Below are 22,978 nucleotides of genomic sequence, written 5' to 3'. Positions count from 1 at the left end.
GGCAAAGTCAGTGATATGTATGATATATATATATATAAAAGTTATCCGCTTCTTTTGCTGATCATGTACGTTAATTATGAATTATTCTTACCCATTAACTCCATATTAAGTAACATATATGAGATATATATAACTACATATTAATTAAGAGATATAGGTATATATTTAGAGATATATAATTAAGATATTATGAGATAGTCATTATTAGAAGGTAGATAATACTTTGAAATTAATACTCTAATAGCAATAATTTTACTGCCAAAGAACCATGTTTACTTTTCTTAATACACTATGTCTGAAAGCGTGGATCCTTAATTGCATCTTTGAACTGAATTTCTGGCAGCTGGAAGCCTAAATTTGGAATTCGGTCTTTTTTTATTATCTATTTCATATATTGTAAAACTTTAACGAATTTTTGATTGACAAACTCTACGATTTCAAAGCGAGCAATGGCAACACTGTACGAAAAAAAATCTCTCCAGTGCGCGAGACTGTATATTGAAAATTCTAAAGATATGCACTTTTTAAATATTTAGTGATATTGCTGTTTAATTGAATTTTATGATTTAAGTGCGAAGAACATGATATTTAATAAAAAAAGTAACACACAAAACTTTTAAAAAAAAAAAAAAAAAAAAAAAAAAAAAAAAAAAAAAAACGAGTTTACAGATTTTTTTATTAATTTTTTAAGAAATTTTGTCATTTACTGATTTGTCGTTGGGCGTTTCATCATCGTACAGTGTGACATTTTTTTATTATTCACCGTTCTGTTACCATGAATGTTCTTTCATAATATTACAATTAATCCTCAGAAGCAAAATGATTCATTATTTGCTTTACATTCATTTAATTTTTTATATACTCTAAGAGCGCATGAGTTAATAACATGCCATTTGAAGGATGGTGACAAATTTTGGTGGGAATGAATTGCTTGGACCACCCCCCTTTTATTATACTCCTATCGGTTATTAGGGTATATGTCGAATACACGTTTTTCATAAATAGGGTAGTGTAAACGTATTGGTTAAATATCTTCAGTTGAATTTTTTTAATGCCATTTTTATTATTCACGTTTTTAAAGGAAAACTATAATGCTTTCTGTAGCAGATGCTCAGAATACTTTCATCTTTCGGAATTTGAATGGTTTTTATTGGTTTTCAAGTACATAGATTGTTGGAAAAGCTTTTACCAATCTATGAACTTCGGCGGCTGATCTGCGATTGAAAATAAGCACCATTTAAACAGCTGTCTTGTGAAATCCCAAAGTTGAATCACGCAATATTCAATTTTCTTTCGGTGTTATTAAGTGTGCAAGTAGGAAATGCTTATAAGCAGGTGAATTCACATGGAGGGACTGAGCGCGAATTGTTATGATTACATAAAGAAACACCAAACATTATGAGTTTAAATCTATAGAAAACAATCACTGTGTTTATCTGTGTCACACTTCCATGGAATTTGAGTCAGTATTTTGAGTCTGTTCCATGGAATCAGTATTTTGAGTCTGTTTAGAAGAATGAAAAGTATAGAAAATTAATTTCTTTTTCCAAATATATTAATAGAGATGGAAAACTTGTAGAATTTTTGAAAGAAAAAATGGCGTAATGATATTTCTTCTCTACGTACGTCATTATGAAAAAAATCATAAATCTATTACACAGTTTAATAGAAAATTTGGGAATTTCTATCCATATCTAAACACATAGTGAACATTAAGTAACCAGATTAGCACTAACTACAATGGATACAATATTTATCGCATCATAATTAGTTCAAATATGTTAAAGTCTGATTGTTTTTTGCATGATCATTTACTATTAAAATCTTTGATTTTAAATCAAAATGCTGTAAAGTTCCACAGCATTTGAATAAACCGTGTTATAAACGCAGAATATGGATGAACTTTATCCTATCTGAGTAGCAACCAAGATTAGAAGTGAGAAATCATTTACTCTGAGAAGTCCTATTTTATGCATTTTAAACGAAACACAATGTAGCAAAATGGACGCGCTAAAGAACTTTCGGTACTTTTCCGTTTCACCGGCGCAAATCTCGCCAAGCAGACTTTATTAGCGACAACATGCAGTATACACATTAAAAATGTTAACAAATGTTATTTCTAATCATTTTTTATTTTGAAGGCATAAACATTTTAATATCGTTTAAAATTTTGTAAAAAGCCAATAAATAAAGACAATAAATTTGCAAAAAGACATTAATTTAAGAATTTACCATGCTTTCATGGTTCAACATCCTGATTCGCCGGTTCATATCACGTGACCCCAAGAGATCTCATCTCACGTAACCTACATTACAAAAATCTAATTCTCTCAGTAATTAGCTACATTAATTTCAAGTTAAATCTTAATTTGGAATGAAATTTAAATGAAGTTTAAATGCAAGAATTATTTCAATTCGTATGAATAGCTTACTCAGAAATTATGCGAAACCGCCGTGCTTTACTTCGTTTCATTAGAATTGATTAATTTAACCCTTGACTTTGCCTTTTCTATATTTTCGCCTTTGGGTGAGCGGTGTGATTGCATCTTAATTGACTTAATTACCGCGAATGGGCTTAGGGCATAAAATTGAACTATCTGGTAAAATTTCTATGTAATTGTATGCCAGTATTGAAAGAAACAATCAATCTGATAAGAAAGGGCTGCGTAAAAGGTTGCCAGCAAGGATATCCTGTTTAGCATCAGTTGTACCATTACTGGCGACCTTATCGCCTGCGCCGGCAAAACGGAAAAGTACCGAACTTTCTTTAACTTAAAAAGACTCCAATTCTAAATATGAGCACTTGGAGTATATACAATATTCTTCGGCAGTATAGTTAAATATTCTGAAAATTGGTCAAACAAGAAATTCCTTCAGATTTCATGAAAGCATGAGACTTAATGCTCTGAAGAGCAAATAATAATAATAATAATAATATATCGTAAATTCACCAATGGTCATCAATGCTGGCCAAAAAATTCCCTTTCTTTCCTTCTCTGCAGCCAAATTATTTAAAACATTTCTTCGGTGGGTGAATTTCACATTCATAAAAATCTTTTGGTTCTTGTTAATCCTTCTTCACTATCACCTTTTCAAAAATTAGTTTTAGTTGCTTTCCTTTCACTTTTCAGTTAAAACATGGCACCAAAAACCTTCTTTTCATATCATTTAGCTAGAATTTTCTCTAATTTTTATATGTTACTCTCGTGAATGCACGTGTTTCTTTTCCATCATTTCAATTCCACATCTACGAACACTTTGCGAAGGGTAATGTGAGGGAAACTGACTCATGTAACGAGCAAAAAAAAAAAAAAAAAAAAAAAAAAAAAAAAAAAAAGCACGAAAACCAATCATGCAGTTTTCCCGTTCGCCTGAGTTCGAACCCAAACCAGATCGAAATTTGTGTGTAACGAATATTTTTTTTTTTATATTTAGCTTATTAAAACATAAAGAACATTTTTTTACTAATTGGGGCTTTTGCGCTGACTCGCGAGCTGCACAACATTGGGTGTATTTTGAACCGCTTGAAAAAATAAAATGCTATTAGTCACATATAAAACTTAATATATAAATGGGACGCTCAGGCGGTATACTGTTAGTGACCGAAATGCCGTCGCATGGACCTCAATCAGAGTTATGTCCATGCGACGGAAAAGAATCCACCATCCACCGCCGGCGGCATTCATTGAATCAATGATAGTAATATTACAATGTTAAATTGACAATGTCACCTTTACAATAATTGTTACATAAATAATCCGTATGAAAAATAAATATACAATCAATTAATCATTACATTGTCATGGATAGGATCTATACTGTGGAGAGTGAAACTTATATATTAACCAGTCTCTAAACCTATGTCTACTTCAATAAGTTCATGTTCTTATGTGTGTCCGTACTATTGTTTCAATTATCCACAGAGTCAGAGTAGGCCAGTCACATCAGTTCAGACAGTTGATAGTTCCATAGCCCAAAGTTTATGATGTTGTGTAGACTATTCTATGTTCATATAAACTGGATTCTAAGTTAACTTTTGATAAATTCGAAGTACACTTTTGTTAAGTTCATTGTTCTCGTAAACACTTGTCCACTTCGATATGGCATAACTTCGTATCCTTAACAGTTTGCACACCTCATTGTGTGTGTCCATAGCAATTTGCACCCTGTGTCGCAGTTATCCACAAAGCAATCAAGAAATTGCAGTTGGGAAGTTCATAGTAATATGTACACTATTTTACTATTAGCCACAGAAGCAAATGTTTCGTAAATAATCACTTGGCTCCCAGATGATTAAAAAAAAGGGGGGGGTGAGGAAAGGAAACTAATTCTTAAATTTTTTCAATACAATTCTAAATTGTGCAAAACGACAGATTTGCTGTACGATTCCAATCTAAAACTCATTAGTATTCCAACAATACAAAGCACATATTCTAAAAAATGCTATTATTTATTCCATTACATGTATCTAATTGTGTTTATAAAAAGGCTACAATAATACACAATTTCTTCAAGTAGTTAAAAACGTCTACTGTAAAACAGAAACTAATTCCCAATTATAATAGACATAAAATACATTATTATTCAGTACATATTATTTACCAATCGATCATACCATAAAAATACACACGTTTTAAATGCTGCAACTAATTTTTCATTGCAGTTAGAATATTTACCAAGCAATCATACTACAAATGTACATGTTAAAAAAAAACTGCAACTAATTTTTTATTACAGTTAAGGTAATAAATTTTTACTATACAATTCTAAATAGTACAATTAAACAATTCCAATCTATGCAAATTGACAGGTATTCCTACAATATAAGAGCACATATTCAAATATAGCTATAATAGTGTCCAATTTCTTCAAATAATTAAAAACATCTACGGAAGAATAGCAATCAATTTCCAATTGTAACAAACATGAAATACAAAAATTATTCAGTACATATTATATACCAATCAATTATACCATATAAACGCATATGTTTCAAATGCTGCAACTAATTTTTCATTACAGTTAGTATAGCTACCAATTCATCATACTATATAAATGCACGTTTCAAATACGGCAACCAAGTTTTCATTACAGTTAGTATATTCCAATTTGCCAGCTAATAAAATGAATCAGCTCTAAGTTGAATTGGCTGTAATAGTTCACAATGCTTAAAATAGTTAAGAACATCTACTGGAAAACAGGAACTTATACCCAAGTGTGATGAACATGATATACAGAAGTTATTCTGTACATGGCTGTTATAATTCCAGATCCTATAAAAGGCTAAAACATCCTCAGATGTTTATTCTTATGTGCAAATACGAAACACTAAACTCTCCATCAAATATAGAAAAGACATTTACCAATTCTATCAAAACTCAATAGACCTAAATATTTCATACATTTAATTATAACTTTAATAACAAGGAAGCATTATAACCGACAAAATAATTAGATACAGTTCTAAATTCCTGTTCTTATTTAAAATGCACATATTCCAAGAACTGTAATGAACTTTTTATCACAGTCAGAATACTCCAGTTCACCAGCAAACATTAATTGTAATTATAATAATGCAAAAATAATAATAAAAAGAACAACATAATAATTATAAAATACCAAAAATATTCATAATTAAAAGCTATAATATTAACATACAAAGAGACAATTCTCAAGTGCCTCAATAAGTTATAAATACCCACAGAACTTATTTCCATGTGGAATTGCAGAGCATATCCAGTACTTAATAGTCCTAAATATTTCTATGAAGTTAAACACACAATTATAATTACAATATGTCAAATAGAAAAAAAAATTTTTAAAGGAGTAGTTCATGCTACCCATAGTGCAAATAGTATTATGCGAAGGTTGTTGGAAATGTATACATTTCATTGCAAATATTAAAAATTTGAGTTAATCTGTGCTGAAGAGTTTGTCGTTTTAATAGTGTTTTAGTCTATTTAGTCTAGTATAAGTCTGATGGTCTTTGCAAATGAAATTCAACGGTGAGTGGGCAAGAAGGAGCAAAATGGTCTGGAGACCAAATACTTCCACACTGACATTTGTCATCTTCCTTCAGATGAAATCGGAATAAAAACGAGGGAAAGAGGCCTTGTCCCGTGAGATGGTTGACTGCGCTGTAGGATGAAACCAAAAATGTTTCCGAGACCTTTGGCAAAAATTTAAAAGTTAGTTCTTCTGCCCGTTGTAGAGTGTTCCCCCCTTTTTTTTGCCACGAGGAAAAAAAAAAAAAAAAAAAAAAAAAAAAAAAAACGGACGTTGTAAAGGACAGGCGGATTTCTTTACGAGAGTTATAAAGAACGTTAGATTTCAGATAATTTGCTCATCTACAATGTCGAAATAGTTTTCAAGAAATTCTCTACCTAGTTTTAAGAAATTTTTAACCGTAAGGCAGATTTAAGATCAATTTTTAAAGAAATAAATTCTAGTAGCCACTTTTTTAAACATCATATAAATAATTCACTACGCAAGAATTTATTTTTTAAGAGTAAAAAATTATGAAACAATTGCTTAAGCTCTACGAAGTTAAATTGCTATTAAATTTAAATAGCAATGCTTTCCCTTCTAAATGGCAAGTCCAGAAATCATTTATCTTGTTATTTAAGTTATATAGCTTTATAGATAAATGCTTAATATATTTTTCGAAGGCTTATTTCTAAAACATGGATTAATGCTTTTTTATTGACATAAATTGATATGCAGTTTGTTCCAAGTCGGTTGTCAGCTGGCTCCTGGCTGCTTTCTTGGTGGCTCTTATCGTCGTCTTGACCGTCCAGTTTTTGTACCCTGCTGTCGAAAAGAGAGTTCAGTCTGAAATTCAGAACTTCAATGTTTATGAAGATAACCCAATTGAAGTCAATCTTATGTCTCAAAGTTATCCTTCTTCTAAAGAAACATCGTCGGAAAAAAAAGGAGCGAAGGTAAGAAGTGGAACTAAATATGATCATTTACAAAAGTAACAGAATGATGACAACTTACATGCATATTTAAATTTTTAATTTTATGGATTTTGTAACATATCTGATCAGTTCTTCATATTGTGTAGTAAATATAGTAAATACAGAGTGTGAATTACAGTGCGCAGAGAGACAAATGTATGCTGTACATATTAAAAAGAATTCATCACTATCTCACTGCTAGAACAGTGTCTGTTGCATAAACTAAAATTTTGTTTCGTTTTGCTTTGCTTTTTGCTTGCTGTTTTTATTTCGGCAAGTATTAAAACTATTTCTCTTAAAAAATAGGCATTTTCAGAAGTTTAATTTCATATCCTGTAACATTATCTGTGGAGTTTTATTATGTTATCTATAATAATAGAAGAATTTATCTCACAAAAGCTCTTGTTAAGTTAAAAAAAGGATTTCTAATATTAATTTTTATTAAAAAAATTAAATTTATAATTGAGTTTTATATTTATTATATGCTAATAAAATAAAACAATAATACTTCTTTGCTTATCAAATGAAATACCCATAAAGCATACAAGAGCCTGAGGTGAGGAGAACTTTCAAGGCTAATTTAGTTCAAAGTAAGGAAAGTATCAAAACACTCACACCGCCAAATTCCATTCGCTAAGATTCGAATCTCGGATGAGCTACTACAATTTTTACCCGTGTAGAATATTAAGGGAATTTGCAAGTTATGTCTGTTTTATGACAAGTATTGAGCTAAAAGTATAATTATGCGAAGAATAATACAAATGTTGAGAGTCGAATACGTAAGCGTACACGTCCGTCTCTGCGAAGCAGTGATTGTAGAGGGGATAGAAGCGCTCCGGGGGTGGGATCGGGGATTTGTGTTTTCGTACTCCTTCATGATGTTCGCCATATTTCTGGCAAGAGTTAGGTAAATTTGATAAAGTCTCAGGTAAAATGAGTAGCCTCAAACGTGTGGATAACAGAATGAGATGGAAACTCGTGTGGTAGATTGGAGGGAGGCCAATCACAAGCGCAGATGGCTACAGTACTCAATGTAACGTCCAGTTTCGCCTGAAATTTATGGAAACAGTTTCAGGACACTGGATCCATGACGAGAAGACCTGGGCAAGGTTGACCAAGATCCACAACGAGGACTGCTACAACTTCATAACTCGGGCTGTATGCTGCCACTGGAACCCAAGTTTCACGATCTACAGTTGCCCGAAGGTTTCATGAGATAGAACTGTACGCCAGAAGACCGGCTGTTTGCGTCCTGCTCTCTACAGAACGCAATAGAGCGCATTTATTATGGTGCAAACAACGTGACCCTTGGATAAAACTTCAGTGGAGCATTGTGATTGCAGCACATAAGACAAGCACGCAACAGAGAGCGTCTAGCATGACGAACTACATACGCCTTGGAGTAGAGTGCAATGGAGCATCGTACGCTTTACAGATGAGTCAAGATTCAGCCTGAACACTGTTTCTCGGTATACCTGTATCTCAAGAGAGCCTGAAACATGATATCATCCCTCCTTCATGGAGGAAAGAGATTATTATGTGAGGGTGAAGGTGTAATGGTTTGAACAAGCACTAGGTTGGAGGGCCGTACATCCCTGCATGTGCTTGACAAAAGTTTCCTAACTGCTATGAGATGTAGAGAGGAGAACTTATAGCCCTATGCTTGACTTTTCAGGGGCACAGTTGGTCCTGGCTTCCTGTTAATGGACGACAACGCTCGTCCATATAGGACTCAGCTGGTCGACAATTACCTCGTAAGTGAAGATATTCGCCGTCTGGATTGGTCAACCACATCTTCTAACCTCAACCCTATACATATATTATCTGGGACATTCTTGGGAGAGTAGTTAATTTCATCGCGCCATCTTCCTCCGAGAATTATCCAGGAGCTGAGAAGTGCCTTGCTGCAGAAGTAGGCACGAGTACCACAGGGACACTGCCTCCTGCACAGTATGCCGTCACGTTACGAACCTTTCTGATTGTGAGAGGGGACCATACCCCATATTAAACTCATTTTCAATTCGATATCACAACGTGGATTTCAGACATCGCCGCACTATAATTTTTAATGATAAACATGCATACATAAAACACAAAATGACTTTTGAATAATGCATCTCTTTCTCTATTATAAATGTACATTCATATCAAATTTAGATCAAATCTGTCAACAGTTTTCCAGAAACTCCACATAATGGGCAAATTCTGTTAATTTTGCACATGAGTGTAGTTCAAGGTTCGGTTTAATTCAGGTTTCAAAGTTACAGGGGTCCACTCGGCCAGTGCTTGAATATATATAACGGTGTTTGAAAACTGATAATGATAAAACTGAAAATTTTAACTAATGCTAGGAGAAGGAGAGACCTTTCTTTGGGAACAAATTTAGTCAAAAGTGATGAAGATAAATAAGAAAAAATAACATTAGGTAGCTTTTAAAATTATTATGGATTTTCAGTGAAAACAGATTATGAAATTTTAAGGGAAAGAATTCAATGAAATAAAGAAAGAAAATAAATATTTAAAAAATTTAAAAGAAGTATTTACTTCATATGAAAAAACTTTTTAATTCAAAGCAATTAGTAAATCTTCTGTTTTATAAATATCTCCGACTATTGTTTAAAACTAACGATTAGTGTCTATTTTAAATAACATCTGTCAGTTATTGATTAATATAAGGAATTTATTAATTACAAGTTATTTCGAAGTTAAACTTATGGCTCAGAATCTCATATCTTCAAAAGAATAGATGTATAAAACAATGCGTACGTAATGAATAAGTGTGTGTTTACCTTAAAAGAATGAGTACATGAAGAATGTGTGAATAGAAAACGCATATATGCAGTACAGCGAACAGATGATACTTATTTATGTATAAAAACAGGCCCATGTATATTTCCAAAGAATATGCATAGTGAAACTTTTAAAACATTTAACATATTTGTAAGAAACATTTCATAGTTTTAGATGTTATTATATTGTTATAATACAATTTTTATAGCAAAATTTTAAATTTACTTAATTTTAGAAAACTGATGAGGAAGATAAACCCATGCCCTGGCGCCGAAACTTTCTAATTAATCCAGTTGATTTGTGCATTACTCGAAATCATCCGAAATCCGAAGAATACCTGAAGGATCCGGAGGTAAAGCTCCTCATGTTAGTATCATCTGCTACTGGCCATTTTGCACAAAGACGGGCCATACGGAATACTTGGGGATCCATAGCAAATTCGTGAGTATTTATTTCTCTCTATTACAGCTGGAAATCATAAACGGCATGTTTGGTATAATTATCTAACTATGGAGGACTACTATTCTTGCTATGGAGGAATCTCTTTTTTTCTACCTCCGTGTTTCTTAAGCTCTATTTCTCGACCTCTGGGAAAGAGTTGTATGTCTTAGTTAAAAATATATATTTATATAACATATTCCAATCTTTCCTTTATTGTTTGCAGAAGTTTTAAACTTAATATTTTTAAAATTAAAACTTTGTACTGTCATCCAATTTCTTTCCAGAAACTCATTCAATATTAGTCATTCTTTTTTTTTTTTTTTTTTTTTCTTTTTTCCCAAATTTATAAAAGAATATAAAATTAAAAAAAAAAAAAAAAAATCAGTTCTAAATATTTAATTTATATAACTGGTTGGTATAGCAGAGCTACACGACCTAATTACCGCTTAGGGCCAAAAGTTCCAGACTGGAACCTTGGAATTTAGAAGGCTAAATAATAATCTTTTAGTTTCTGTCAAACCTGTTTTCACTCAATAAATTAAGGAAAGAGACTGTTGAGGCTGAGACAAGCTTCTGCCTGAGATCTTAAACTGTTTACGTTTTGTGCTCAGAGATTTCTATTTTTTAAAATTTTCTTTTTCTTTCTTTTTTTTAGGGGGGGTGGATGGGATAAAAAGAATTAGTAAATTAATATTAGAATAAGTAAACTATTATTCATGTTGTGCGTGTATGCATGCCTTTAAAAGATGAACTGATTTTGAAAGCTTTTTGAATAAATGTCATTTTATCTTAACAGACCTCAGAATAAGCCTAAATAAAGACAAGTTTTTCAAGATTCTTTGAAGTTATAAATAAGACTTGGGAGAAAAAGTTTTGATGCCACACATAAGCGTACACTTTAACAAATTAATTTTAAAATGTAAATGTGAGTTTTCAAAATAATAAATACTACATCAGTTCGAAGATAATTTTCTAAAAAAATAAGAAAGTTTTTTCGGTTTTGAAACAGTGGCAACATTGTAGTTAATTCTACTACAAGTTATAGAAAGAAGAGTGACTGTTAACATTATAGCAAGCAAGCTTTGTAGCATTGTAGCTTAAGTAGCAACATCTACATAAGTAGCCCTAAAGGGTTCAGAAATTTTGTTCTAAACTGTACACGATATGCTGCTCAACTTGCTTACAAATATGCTTCAGAAAACTTTTACATCTGTGTCGACTTTCTTAGCTTATAATGAGATCAGAAATATTAGATCAGAAATTTAGAGATATAGCTTATGAATCTATCCAGTTAAATGCTCAACTTCCAAAAAAGCTATTCACCTGGTTAGCTTTATGCAGGCAGAAGATATCAATAAAAAGGAATTGAGAGACGATTTTAGCCCTGAAAAGGGAAATACTAGGTTCTAAGATCTCTTTCTTATACTCCACAGCAGTCACAAAGCCTCTGTCAAAGATAGAAAGATCCAAAATGATACCTACCCATACCATCAAACCTCCTTTTTCATATTGGTTTCTTTTTTTTTTCCCAGATGATGGAGAAGAGAAGAGACTTCCTAGTTCTATTCAACTGAAATTAAGTCGCGAACCACTAACTGGATTAATCGATACTTTCAATGAACAGATCAAATTCTTACTAAACATCGTTCCGAAGTCAATGTTCTCTACATCATTTAAACGGGTTTTCTTATGAACAGAAGTGAATGGAACATATACAGAAGGTTATGAACTAACAAATCTCTCTCTCCCTTATGTTAGCTAACAAATCTCTCTTGTTTGTCTTCTGGATGTACATCTTCAAAACTCAACTTCTTGCAGAGGCCACGAGAGAGCTAAAGAGATGTCCTACACTTGTTACGTCTTGCTGAAAATATCTTCACTGAATGTCATGACTCTTATACACCTTTGATCAAACTTTCTCTCTGTGGACCGGGATACTTAAACTGTTTTCATAAATTGCACATGACGCTGGGCATTACATTCAATTCTTTACCAATCTGCATTCGAGACTGCCCTGCTTCCAACCTCCCGGCGATTCTCTACCCCATTCCAACACCCAAACTTCAGTGATTATTTACTTTAGTTATGATCTTTTGAACTTCACCAAATGTTTGCAGAATAGCTACACGAAAGTAGCCGAGGACTATAAGCGAAAGAAGCATGGAAAATACCCCATGAGTTTTCAATCACTTTTTTCTCTAAATACTCCGCCCACACTCACGAGTATGCTTGCTTATTCGAAAAACAATTCGCAGGGTTTTTTTTTTGGGGGGGGGTGGAAGCAAGATTTGTGTCTTTCGTTCGGTCCATTTCAAGAAATTCTCTAAAATGTGCCAACTCTTTTAATTTTGAGCCCAAAAGAAGACACTATTTTCAATTTTATAGTTACGTTATGTACAATATACCAAAGATTTCAGTATTTTTATTATATTATTGTTAATACTCAGTAAGACAATTATATACATGTGTATATCTATATTTTTGCTAGATTATTTGGCCCCATGCGCTTAGGATTTGTCCTAGGTACTACATCCAACACTACAGAAGAACAGTTAATTCAGCAAGAAAGTGAGCGCTACAAGGACATCATCCAAGCAGATTTCGAGGATACGTATCGAAACTTAACTACTAAAAGTATCGTCATGCTTAAGTGGGTGGCAAAGTACTGCCCGCATTCCCAGTTTTTCTTAAAAGCGGATGATGATACGTTCATAAATGTAGGCATCATCGCAAGAATCTTGGGTAAAGAACCTTTCGCTTCTAAAGACAAATTCATTGGGGGATATGTTCACAGTGGTGCCCAGCCTTCAAGAGACCCCAACGAGGTAAGTCTATTATGAATTTGATTTTATGATAAATTTATCAAATCTGCTTCAAAGAAAATTGGTGTCATCATTCTGTGCATTGTTTTTACAAATTATTATTATTCGTAGATTTCGTGGAAAAACAAGCAAGATTCATTACTTTCTTGACTCTTTATGTAAATTTTTAATTTGTATTTCTAACCCCAAGTTCCTTTGCTAATGCTTATAGCTAAAGAAAAGAGTGCTTGCATCATATCTTTAAGTTCATGTTTCAACGTTTTTAGATCATGTTCAGGAAAGAAACAATGCTACGAAAAAGGAAATAACAGCATTTTATAAAGCTGCTTAGTTTTCAGATAATACGGGAAAAATGTCTCATAAATAATTTACATATAATTTTTGGCTACCATGAGTGGATTCTCGATTTTGCGAATAATTTTGGCACTCCACCCTTATTCCGGAAAAAAAAAAAGAGGAAAAGTCTTTTAGATATTTTGTATTAGAACATGAAGATGAAAAAAAATTGTGAGTTATTCGAAGGAACTTGCTATTTTGATGTAATGAATCTTACTGCTAAAGGTTGGAGTGAAACTTAACGCTTATACATGAAATACCCAATCCCGTATATTATAAAGGACTAAGGCTGTGTTTAGGGAGATAGTTGAGAGTTTTGTGTCTTTTAAAAATAATTTCTGGTATTCAAGGCTTTCATAATGTAAGAGAAGAAAATGTTTGGAAGAACAATTCACTTTCTATACATTCCTTTTATCTCTTTGCATTAGCTTCAGTTCTAGTTATACATTTTCTTGCCTCATCTTGTTACTACATTTTATCTTTACAGCTAGACAACATATAATCTTAAAGCCTTTTATCAGACAAATATATTTTGCATGCAGTGATTCAAATGAACCCAGTAGGACAGTGCAAGGAAAAAAGTAAAGGGGAAATTGAAAGAATAAAAGATGACACGCATGAATAGCCTATATGCAAAACGCATCCATTGCTTGTAAAAAAATTTTTTTTCAAACGGAAAAGTGTCTTTCACTTTGGACAGATGTTTGTTTTATGCAGAATAGTTAATTCTTCAGTATACCTAAGTTCCAAAGCCGTATGTAATATATTCTTCCTACAAAATTTTGCTATCTGAAGATGTAGACAAATAGGTACATATATGTACTATTGTCTACATTGACAATGAAACCTCATAACCATAATACTACATCCCTGTAACGGCGCAAATATGTTCAAATTTGAGGACGTTGTTGTTGTTGTCTTGTCCATATTACATGCACAGGTAGCCAGAGCCTACTCCGAAGAGAGGTTGGACTTCTATTTTCCACCCCCAATTTTGAGGAAGAGCAGCCCGGAAGTGGATCCGGGAGTCTCCCAACCCTCCCCTCACCCATCAATCAACACGAGAGGACTTTCGGCTCGCTGCATATTTAGAGTGCCACCATGCAGCACCGACACTATACATTTACAAACATCCATGTCTTACACTGGATTCGAACCCGGCCCTTCGGTACCGTAGTAGTACGCAGTACCTTTGGTACCCCTATCCAGTATACCGTTTGGGCGACATCTGTGGATGTATAACTCGAAAATTCATATCTCTGTTAAACTTCATTCTGACTTTCAACAGAATATTTTTCATAGCTTTGCAAATTACAGAGTAGACCAGATGGCGTTTGTTTCTACTTCCTAGTTTCTTACAAAATTCTTAATTTTTAGAACAGTTACGCATCGGACTCGACATTCTTTCAGATGATAAATCTCGAGCAAAATTTATTGAATCTCAGATGCTGAGTATAAATGTTGTTATTTGATATTTTAGTCCAAAAACTTACAGTATTTTTCTCATAAATTGTTTTAAAGAATCAAATTGTTTCGAGCTGTCTCTCACTTATATCTGTGCTTGTTTACTTGCAGAGACCGGCAAGAAAAATTAACCTTTATGTTTAAGAAATCTCAATTCCTCCAATGAACAGAAACACTTTCTTTCAGATTTTCAGTTTTTTAAATTCTTAGCTTTTTCAAGAAATTTGTTTGAGAATCGAAATTCCCAAAATGTGAAGAACAACTATTCTGCGAGAAGGTTTTTCTTGTTTCTGTCTAGTACATTTCTTATTCTTGCTATTCCTCCACCTTTCTTATTCCAAATTCCCCCCTCCCCCCACTCTGACACGATGTTTTGATCTAGATACAGAAACAAACACATGCGCACGCACATACACACCAAAAAAGATAGCCACAATCTGAATTTTTTATGTTATGTATAACACTTCGAAGTATTCACCATTAAAATTTCAAAAATTGAGAAATATGTTCTATAAAAATTAAAAATAATAAAAAGAAAAAAAGAAAGAAATTTAAAAGAAACTTCAATCTGATCTTGCATGGCAGGTGTTAGTTTAACATCTCAAAAAACATTTTAAGTAGCTGTAATAACTATATTAGTTTGAGAATTATCGCCCAGGAACTAAAGATATAGGGCATATTATCTAATATTTAAAATCAGCTGTTCAAAATGGCGAAGCCATATGTGGTAGGAGAGCATATTTGCTGTGGTATTATTTCATCAGAACATAATGCAATTTGGTGACTTGGGCACTTGTTTAATAAAGAAAAGACATTATTATTCAAGTTAATTAATAGTTCACCCTATTTTATGAAACCAGAATTATCATTTCTACATTAAGAAACTGTCGACATATAAACAAAATATATGTAAGTCTCTAATAAATCAGACTGGATCGAATGTAAAGTAATAATCAGAGCGTTATTTCACACAAGGTTTATTGACTAACACCAAAGGCGAACTGATGCATATACATAATTATGATATCACAGGTTTCTTTTTACAAATACACACTACTGCCACCTATTGGCGATCGGAGGATACATAGTCATAAACGTATATTTATAAAAGAGTTTTCCTTCTAAGTGTTAAAACAATTAATACACTCTCCTGATTGTGAGTGTATTAATTTTTTATTCAGTCATGTACACCCAAAAGAATTAGCTATTAATTTAAAGAAAAGTTAACAGTTTTCTATTAAAAAATTAAAGTAGTGAATAATTATAAAATAGCTATACATGATGTTTAATATTTTTCTGCAGTTTTTCATTTACTGAGGGAAAATTATTCTCTGTTTCTGAAATACTTTAATGATAATGTATATACAATATAAAGTTTTATTTTTTTTATATTTATTTTTAATTTAATTTAATTTAATTTAATTTTATTTTATTTTATTTTATTTACTTATTTATTTATTTTATTTATTTTTTAATATACATTATATTATTAATATTGCAAGTAAATATTTAATTAATTAGACATCAGTTTCTTAATATTTCCTGCAAAATAAAAACGAAGGATAACATAACGAATCAAAAACTAAATTACACGTTATTGTTTATTAACTCCAAAACTTTTCCCTCTTAGAATTTTATGTATAAAATGCTGTTCGTAAGTTGTTATGGGTAACGTTGGATTCAAATCTACTAGAATTAAAATAATCTGGAAATGGTAATCCTTCATGGCTTTTCTAACCTAGAATCAAAATTTCCTGTTATCTTCTATTTTATATTAGCACGGAAACAATATAACACACTGCTTGCAAGACTGTCATCTTCGAAAGGTATTGCGAGTCTATATGTCCTAAAATCTTATTTATATTTAACGCCTATATCAGTGTAATAATTTTTGAAATTTAAGAAATTTGAAAACAACACAAGTATGTATTATTTTAATAACTATATTATAATATAGTTAATAACTATATTATTTATAATATTTATAATATTATAACTAACTATTATTATTTTAATAACTTTTATTTATGTATATTTTTAATGAGATATGTAATACGTAAGCTTTATAAACATGTTCACAATTATGGAAAGACTTTTTTAATGCCTTTTGTTATGCAGTTTGGCCATAGCGTATTATGTGACGTCAGATAACTGGGTATGCTATCATAAACTTGAAGTCTTAAGGAATACGCTTTTAAAAGCTGGGTTAAAATACCTGTTTTTCTGGCTATTTAATGCTAATTTTCGGATGAGTAGTTCGTAAAGTTAATTGAATATTATCACATGCCTTCAAATTCACAAATTTAAAATGACGCAGTTTATTTTTTGCTATTAGATCATAATTTCTAATCTTATCTAAATTTTTATCACATAACAACTTTTATCTCGAAGAAATCTTAGGTTTGCTCAACGAATTACTTAATAATGCATGAAACAGCAAACATGGTGTCTGAAAACAAATATTTGCGCAAATTTTATTCATTTATAATTTGCAATTTTTTAATAAAAATTACATAATTTTTACATGCAAGAGATGATAAATTTTTAGATTACATATTTCGCCACAGTTTTTTTTCTGGATGTTCTCTGTCATCAGTAGAATTCTTTTTCAAAATAATATCTCTAAGATCGCATGTGTTATTTTTATTAACTTTCATTTTTTCGTCTTCTGTTCCTTGTTATATTTCGCCCACTAATAGCTGAGTGGTTAAGCCCGCTGAACAATAATAGCAATAATAAGAAACAAATAATCCTTCCTGAACTTGGCTGCCGGCAAAAGGGCTGGTTGCATAGAAGTTTCCTCGTTTTCCACACATATAATCGTAAATACCAGCAGTTTCTCTCAGAAAATCAGCCAAGGTAGCCTTTATATTGAGACAGTACTCGTATGTTTTTCTTAAATCAATTAACCCCCCCCCCCAAAAAAAAAAAAAATGTTTTCGACGCTTAACTTGGAATCCACATACTGGAATCGCCAGAATGTGGATCACTTCGGCGCATTTATGCATAAACACCCATGTAATTTCAAATGTATGAAGAATTAGAAGTGTGGCAATTTTATCACATTAAAAGAACTTTTTAGTATTTTGGATTGGGTGTAATCCTTTGAAGAAAATCTGTAACCAAATGAAGACTCGACTAAATGCAACACATTTTCAGATTGATCAAAAGCAGCATTTATAAGTGCACGCCGAATCACAACTGAAGTAAGGATTTCTGGAACATATAGAACTAACAAACGTCTAACATCCTCCCCCCCTTTTTTTTTAGTCCAAAGGGATTTGAATCCCGAAGGACTATTAGTTTCGTTTTGGCATTTTGCGTCGGACTCATAAATGTCGGTTCACTTTTCAAACTGTTGCCACAAAATGTTAGAGTCCTGCATTATATTTGAAGAAATTAAATAATGAAAAATCTGCATAAATGTATGTATATTTCTCGTATTGTGATAAAACAACGGTACATAGAGTCATCGAATTTTGAATAACGTAATCCTCCAACGAATATGAGCATGTGGAAGACCAAATTTGAAATTTGAAATTTGTTTTATGATCGATTTCCTATTTTTTAAAACTTTGACGAATTTTTGATTAACAAACTCAAGGATTTCAAAGCGAGCCATGGCAACGTTGTACAGAAAAAACATTTTTATCTCAAGCGCCCGAGTCTTTGTATCGGAAACTCTAAGTCCTCATTTTAAAACTAGTATTTTGTGATATTGCTGTTGAATTCGATTTTATGGTTTAAGTGCGAGGAACATGATATTTAATAAAGAAAGGTAATACACAAAATGTTAAAAAACGCCCCTTTGGACGTAATTTAAAATCTGAAACATTTCAGATTTTTTTTTTTTTTTTTTGGATCATGTAATCCTGCAAATAACTCAGTCATTTGCAGGATTACATGGATGAGTTTATTTACCTTTAATCTCATAACTGAGATGAGATTAAAGGTAGTATTTTTTTTTTCAAATTGTTCAACAGAGAATAAGATATAGCATAAATTTTTTAATTAAATCTGATTTACCTGCTTTTTTAATGCCAGAAAGTGCTTTATAATCTAACATTTTCATCATTTTAGATTCAAAGATATTTTAATTGGAACTTTCTTTTCTTCTTGTTCTGATTTACGGGAAAATATAGGATATTATTAGTTTTAGTGTTTAATTTAATGCTTACATCTTTAAGATATTTAAATTTGGTTTCACTTCTTGCTGAAAATTTCTTGAAGCCCTTGAGTTATAAATTATTCTTCCTCCTCACAAAAAAAAAAAAAAAAAGGGGGGGGGGACAGTTGCATCGAAAAGAAGACAAATGCAAAGCATCAAAGTCATATGACCAAGTACCGCGTACAAGTTTGGTTGCCAGATCTGATCTTATGCGGTTTATATGGATGATTGAAAATATATCCGTGATATTCTGGACATCCGTTGAGGAAAACATTTTGAAAGCCATTTAGTCTGACGAATAGCTTGTTTGAATGCTGTACTAGAATAGCAAATAGACTGGATTATCAATTAACGAGTGGCTGAAAATAGACTTGCTCAAAATTGTGTATTATAAAAAATCAAGCTATGGTAAGATGGTACAAAAATGTGAGAGTACTTCAGGTAATCTAATAATTTCGTTTTGTATCACACGACTGTCAAGATATAATGCTAATAGAAAATTTATCATTTCTTATCTTCTTTACCGGGAGATGATATTTCAGATATTTTCAAGCCACACAATGTTCGTTCCAACACTAATTAGCTTCTCCAAAATCAGGTTCATTTGCTGAAACTAGTCTCATAATCTCTTGATTTCAGCCTTGTTGAGGATCTTTCAAAAAAAAAAAAAAAAAAAAAAAAATTTCCCGTACAGTGTTGCCATTGCTCGCTTTGAAATCATCGAGTTTGTTAATAAAAAACTCATAAATGCTTTACAAAATAGGAAATAGACAGTAAAACAGATTCCAAATTCCAAATTTGGGGTTCCAAATGCCCATATTCGGGTGGAGATGTACGTGATTCACAACTAGATAGCTGTAGGTAGCGCTGTTTTATTTCAATGAGAGAAACATACATACATTCAAGCGGATTCTTCACTATTTAATCTCTTTAAATATAATACAGGATTCTAGCATTTAGTGGCAACAATTTAAAAAGTGATCTGCTGTTTATAGTGAATTGACGCAAAATGTCAAAACGAAATTAATAGCCCTTCTGAGCTAAAGCTCCTTTGGGTTAAAAAAAGAAAGTATAAAAATTGGAAACAAATGGTGTAAGAAAAATGGAGAAGTCGACAAAAAGTAAAGGATTCCTTCAAGTGATCTGTAGTCAGAAAAATATGGCAATCGCTAAAACATAATCTGTGTAACAATTTTCCCTTCATAGCTATCTTTATACGTATATTATTGCTCTTTTGGAACACTAAATCCTTTATTTTTGGCTAATGAGATAAAAACGATAAAAATATTTCCCTGAAAATTGAACTCCGTTACAGTTTTTAAAGGAGGCACTGTAATATTAAATTTTCTTATTAAATTCAGTAATTACTAAACGTGTATTTGTTCTAGAAGTATTACGTCTCCGAAGATGACTACTCTAAAGAAGAGTATCCTCCTTATGCTTCTGGACATGCCTACATCACTTTAGGTAGCACGGCAGCTGAGTTATTTGACGCTGCGCAACTAGTTCAGCCCCTCTTACCCATGGAAGATGTCTTCATCACAGGACTTTGTGCTCAAGAAATTGAGGCCGAACTTATTCACGAACCTCGCTTCAGATATGAAGAACCTCCGAGACCTCCCACATGGAGTGCTTACAGGTATATAACTCTATACAAACTTATCTATAATGTTTATGTGTTTATTAGGAAATGTGTGCAATTATTCCGTCCCAGTTTTTTAGCAATTTTAATGAACATGGATGATTTTGAAATAATATTTTGTATTTTATTCAAAAACTGACTTGTAGTGTTTATAAGCATAATTTACTTTTTCTAATAATCGCTAAAATTTCTTTTACTGCAGCAACTTGGCATCAGCCCATAGTGTCACCCCTGATGAACTTGAAATTATATGGGAAGATATGGCCAAAACACTACTAGATCATCTTTATCAGATAGACAAAATGCTCAACGAAACTATTGCCGTGCGAAAATAAATTGTATTGCTTGCACTGTGTACAGCTTGGGTACTGACAACGTATTTGTAGTCGAAAATAAATCCTGCAAACAATAATCTTTTAAATCTTACACGCTTAGATTATTTACGATACGCATCGCATTTTATAATCTAAACTTCTCTTTTCGTGCTTGTATAAGTAAATTCAAATGTAATATATTTTGTGTGGATTAATAAAAGTACGAAAATAAACGTCCTTATTGCTCAGTTACTTATGTTACATACAATTTTCGAAGATTTTACCCAATAATTTCTTAATAACATAGTTTATAATAGAGAGAAGTATAATTTAAAGAGCATAAATAAAATTATACGATAAGCGAGTTATTTGTTTTATTACTATTATTATTATTATTATTACTCATGTTAAATAGTATCTACAAGAATGCCATTTATCATTCGAAGTTTCAATACAATCTCTGTCAGATGAAAACCCGATTATATCACATAATCTTTTAAGTGGAGATAGAAGCTCTGTAGCTGGTCATAATTTATCACTAAGAAAAAGGCGCCGGCGTTGTTGATTAATCTCGCTTGTCTAATAGTACTATCTTATTAAATAGTGTGAAATATTGTTATGATTGGAGATGTCTGCCGGTAGATGGAACCACCAGAGAAGAACAATGCTCACTGCTGCGTTGCTAGTGTGAGGCACTCTTGCTATTATGGCATCGAACGATCAAACTGAAAGCAACTTTCGAGCGTAAATGCCGAAACATCCATCTCTTCACAGCATGCAAAGTCTTTGCAGAATACTGGTGGCACCTTTTATGGATGCTGGATATAGATTTGGATCATTTTATGTTTCTGTCAAGAAACTATAACCACGCATACATTACGAGTACGCATAATTTTTTTACTACAGCCTTTTTCGCAGAAACTGATTTTGCATTGCGATGGTATCTCTTGCTTGTTATTGTTTCGGATATGCGTTAATTTTTTATTTTGAAGTCGCCCTCAACCAAGAGATTTCTAAACACGCTTAACTACATGGGGGAAATTAAAAAATCATACCAGACCAATATCCTTCGCATCTAAACAAGGCCAACATTTAACAGAACTAATATTCAAGCACCGAATATTAAAGGATATTCTAGTAACCATACCATAAATTGGTATAATAAATAATATACAAAAAGCAGTTGTTCACTTACATTGTAATTTTACTATTACGTTATTAAATTCTATTGCACCCTATAAGACATTTTGTAAGAAATATACAATTGGCTTTACGGCTTTTTTTATTAAATTTAAAAGCTTTATGCCCATCCAAAAAAAAAAAAAAAAGAGGGCTAGATATTTGATAACATTTGATATGAAATATACATTTAGCTTTAAGATTTTTCTCTTCACTATTAGCAGTACAGGTTACGATTGTCTCCAAACAATAAATATTAAATCAGTGACATAGAACTTCCAGAAAAGTGGCTTTCTTTCCCTCTTCTCCTGAAAGATATCAGATCAAAAGGCGCAGAATATTCACTACGATTTTAATTGCGTCATTTAGTAGTGATTATATTGCAAATATTATTTCTTTTATATTTTTAATTTTCACTCAGTTGGGGGTTTATAAAATAATAGCATTCTTAGATCTTTCGAAAGTGTGTATTCTTCTTTAAGTGTAATTTTTAAATAAATGAAATATATCTTCATAGAATGCATGGAAGATCTGGCTTACGAGTAACAAATCATTGCAAAATCACATATATATTTGATTAACAGTCAGTTTCTCGAGATTGGAGATAAAAGTACTTGAAGAGTGAGATATCTTTCAATATTGATTTGAATTATAGTAAGTACTAAAATATTTAAAATCGTTCGTGATACTACACACTCAGATCACAGTATCAAAAAGCAAAATAAGGAAAAACGTTCGTTATGTAACAAAAGTAGAAAAAAACTACATTATAAATTTCAGTTTTAACACAACATATATTTTAAAATCATCTGGAGCAAAATAAGGAATAAACTGATTATCAAATGTAGGATAAAGGAAAAATA

The 22,978-nt window shown here is 32.0% G+C and overlaps 1 protein-coding gene across 3 annotated transcripts in view; it reads left to right on the top strand.

The window, feature by feature from the left end:
* LOC118181413 (beta-1,3-galactosyltransferase 5-like) overlaps positions 1-21,173 on the top strand; it is a 29,245-nt gene extending 8,072 nt beyond the window's left edge. The window contains exons 2-6 of one of the 3 annotated variants that reach the window (XM_035350555.2): positions 6,724-6,941; positions 9,985-10,190; positions 12,679-13,015; positions 20,372-20,619; positions 20,825-21,173. In XM_035350555.2, the coding sequence (XP_035206446.1) occupies positions 6,724-6,941; positions 9,985-10,190; positions 12,679-13,015; positions 20,372-20,619; positions 20,825-20,957 (1,142 nt within the window). In that variant the 3' untranslated portion in view covers positions 20,958-21,173. Of the gene's footprint in view, positions 1-6,723; positions 6,942-9,984; positions 10,191-12,678; positions 13,016-20,368; positions 20,620-20,824 lie in introns of all 3 variants that reach the window. The other 2 variants (XM_035350554.1, XM_085812808.1) reach the window with 2 other exon arrangements.
* Positions 21,174-22,978: the final 1,805 nt, after the last annotated feature.

This window comes from Stegodyphus dumicola, chromosome 3 (assembly GCF_044657685.1).
Source record: "Stegodyphus dumicola isolate Sdum_Otavi_A_Nest chromosome 3, ASM4465768v1".
NCBI lineage: Eukaryota > Metazoa > Arthropoda > Arachnida > Araneae > Eresidae > Stegodyphus > Stegodyphus dumicola.
The sequence above is the reverse complement of the archived record's forward strand: the minus strand, read 5'-3'. Positions and strand labels throughout refer to the sequence as shown.